Source organism: Protobothrops mucrosquamatus, unplaced genomic scaffold (genome assembly GCF_001527695.2).
Source record: "Protobothrops mucrosquamatus isolate PMUCROS unplaced genomic scaffold, P.Mucros_1.0 scaffold11206, whole genome shotgun sequence".
In the NCBI taxonomy this organism is placed as follows: domain Eukaryota; kingdom Metazoa; phylum Chordata; class Lepidosauria; order Squamata; family Viperidae; genus Protobothrops; species Protobothrops mucrosquamatus.
Genome location: NW_015396988.1, coordinates 4,131 through 7,598, shown reverse-complemented (window position 1 = coordinate 7,598; position 3,468 = coordinate 4,131). Strand labels below are relative to the sequence as shown.

The 3,468-nt window shown below is 49.0% G+C and overlaps 1 protein-coding gene across 1 annotated transcript; it reads right to left on the bottom strand.

Annotated features, from left to right (window-relative positions):
• Window positions 1-774: 774 nt before the first annotated feature.
• LOC107301283 (olfactory receptor 51G2-like) lies at window positions 775-1,773 on the bottom strand. The gene has a single exon (XM_015830529.1). It carries the CDS (start codon window positions 1,771-1,773, stop codon window positions 775-777), a length of 999 nt encoding a protein of 332 aa, XP_015686015.1.
• Between the last annotated feature and the right edge of the window lie 1,695 nt (window positions 1,774-3,468).

The window sequence follows — 3,468 nt, the reverse complement described above, 5'->3', positions numbered from 1 at the left end:
CCAGCAGACAGAATCCAACAGATTTTGATAAGTGAGTTTATTGCAGAAAAGCTAGGAATCTACTAGGGGAGGAGTCTGTAACTGCTGTGTGTGAAATGCAGGCCGCCCTTTAGAATGAGAGGCCTGGTACTCCGTGGCTTAATGGAGCTGGAGACGATCTTTGATCCGTCTTTTTGAGTCCTACATCACGTGATGGAGTGAGTTCCCACCCCTTCCCTGTTTCCAGGGGATTATTGAGTGATTAGAAGACATTCAAACAAAGATAATAGAAGGATCTTGCAGATATGCCCTGTGGGAATGAAACGAAGGAACAGACACAACGCTGAGTCTTAAGATATGACCTAGCCATGTTGTGGAACCTCCTTGAGAAGAGGTGGAACAGACACCTCTCGTGGAACATAAATTGGTTTTCTAGCTCACAACATAGTAGATGATTCTCGTGATCCCTTCCAACTCCATAGTTCTCCATGAACTTTTATGGGGTCCTTGGTGCTCTCTGAGCTTGGTTGCTTTCTGGCAGATATTTCATTACCAAATTAGATAACCTCATCAGTGCTAGATGATGTTACCTAGTCAGGTGATGAGGTGCAAGATGAGGTGAACCTCTGCAAGAAACCAACCAAGTTCAGAGAACACCAGGGACCTCACAGTTCAGTCGTGAAACCTATGTTCCCTACGCTTCTGAATGTGACCTGATCCACAGAGAAAGTCTCTCTGAATCTTTTGGAAGACCTGACCTGCCTTTCATGGAATTTTGGACCATCATATTTAGTACTAAGAACAAAAGCTTCTAGTTTTCGTGTACCACTTGAGAAAAATTTGGATGATCTTGTCTCGAATTTGCTTGGTTTTTACACTGTACACAATGGGGTTCATGAGGGGTGGCACCAGCAGGTACACGTAGCCCATAAAAACACGGACAAAGAGTGGGGAATCCTTCCCAAACCTGTGTATCACAGTTAAGCCAATCATTGGTGTGTAGAAGAGCAACACTGCAGAGACATGCGAACCACAAGTGCCGAGGGTTTTGTGGCGGTCTGCCCGTGACGCGATGCCCAACACAGTCTTGAGGATCACCACATAAGAGAAGAGGATGAGGAGTGAGTCCATCCCCACTGTGGAGAAAATGACAAACATGCCATAAATGGTGTTGACGGTGATGTCCGAGCAGGCCAGCTTCATCACCTCCTGATGGAGGCAGTAGGAGTGGAAGAGGAGATTGACGCAACAGTAGCGATGTCTTCTGAGAAGGAAGGGCAACGGGAAGATCAAAGCCACCGCTCTGGCCACAAATACCAGGCCCATCTTCCTGATTCTGGGCATGGTCAAGATGGCGGCATATCTGAGGGGGTTGCGGATGGCCACAACGCGATCAAAGGCCATGGCCAAGAGCACAGAGGACTCCATCAGTGAGAAGGAGTGGATGAAGAAGAGTTGGGTGAAACAAGCAGTGAAGCTGATCCTTCTGGCGTTGAACCAAAAGACGCCTAGTATGGTTGGTATGGTGGAGATGGATAAACCAAGATCTGTGATAGCCAGCATGGAGAGGAAGATGTACATGGGCTTGTGGAGGCTTCGGTCTGCTTTGATCACCAAAAGAATAACGGAGTTCCCCAAAAGGGAAATGAGATATATGGCGCAGAACGGGATGGAGACCCAGGCGAGGTTGGATTCCAGACCAGGAATCCCCGTCAGCCAGACCACTGATGGATTCCGTCTGGAACTGTTGAGGAGTGCCAAGGAGTTGAGGGCGGTCTCAGGAGCACCTGGCATGTTCCTTCAGATGACGGATGGTGCCTTTTTGACTCTAAGCATGGAGAGTTGAGGTTGGGAAGGACCCAAAGAAACATTTGGGGTTCCTCCTGACATGCTGCCTTTCACGTCTTGTTGGATTTTGATCCTGAGAACAACCAGAAAGGTGGATATTAGTTGGGATGCATCCCTGGAAATAACATGAACGTATAGGCACACATCCAAGGAAGGTGTTAGCTAGATCTCCTTTGGATGCCAAGATTTCCTCCAGCCAATTTCTCTTTCTACTTCCCTGTCTATGTTCTCAGTTGATGTCATGCTACGTGGGGAAGACCTTGGGAGATGGGCTGAACAGATGCTGCCCAGGACATGGGTAGGTGAAACCCTCCCAGTTCCTCGGGTTGTTCTTTCAGACTTGCAAGGTTCTGTTAATATAGCTTTGTGACCAACTAGCCCTAATCTGGCCGTGTTTCTTGTCTGGTCTTCTCAGGCTAAACCCAAGAATAAGTTAGAGAAATTCCTCCAGAGTTCAGTTCTTTCTTTGCTTACACACAAGGGACACAACCTTGCCAGACTAAACCCTTACTTGCTACTCTCACCCTAGTGGGTTTCCGCTTGGAAATTCTAAGGAGATAGTAATAATAATAATAATAATAATAATAATAATAATAATAATAATAATAATAATAATAATAATAATAATAATAGCAGAGCTGGAAGGGACCTTGGAGGTCTTCTAGTCCAATCCTCTGCTCAAGCAGGAGATCCTAGATCATTCGGGACAAATGGCAGTCCAGCCTCTTTTTAAAGGCCTCCAGTGATGGGGCACCCACAACTTCTGAAGTGATGGTTTATTGCTTTCACTGTCAGGAAACTTGCCCTGAAATCCAGAAACGTCCACCATTTAACGTACTGGGTTCCAGTTGCAAGAAGGCAGATGCTGGCTAAATGCTGGGACAGCATCCTGGAATTGAGAGCAGCTGGATGACGGGAGCCCTAGAAGAGAAGGTGGATTCTTCCCTGTGTTGGAGGCACACAGGCTGCCTTCTCTGGGGACGAATTTGGGTGTCTGCAGGGCGTGGGAGTTTGGGCTCAGCCACCCCCCCTTCCAGCTTGAAAAGGCTAGAATCTGCAAGAAGGGGGTCCCCCTCTGACTCTAGGGCTGCCATCCCTCCCTCCCTCCCTCCCTCACAGACCCCCCCCTCTGGTTTCAATCGGGGCCCTCAAAGCCCCATCCGTCTAACCTGAATATGCGGATTCGTTGCACCAACTTCATCCAGAAGTTCAAAATCAGTGAATTGCTGGCTGAGCTCCAGAGACAGAATCCTCAGCCGATCCAAAGGGCTCTGTGCACAGGACACACAGAGTCAGAAAAGGGCTGATCCAGGATGACGCTGACTGGGCTGGGCGTGTCGCACGGGTGCTGTGGCTGACCTGCACATAGACCTTGGTTTATAAAGGGTGGCTTGTCTTACCTGGTGCTGGCTGAGGGGTGCTCAAGAATCCTTCCTCAGAAGCATTTCAAAAGCTGAGATAAACCGGTCCCCCCATGGTTGGCTCAGCCGTGAGCAAAGGGATCTGGGCATCTCCCTAAGCCATTCACAGGGGGGCTGCTTGCATTGCTGAGCCTCCCCCCCCAGACTCAGTGGCTGCCTGGACTCCCCCACAGCTCCTGGCCCCACAGAGGGGCCCTTCCTTGTATGCAGCTTCCCTTCG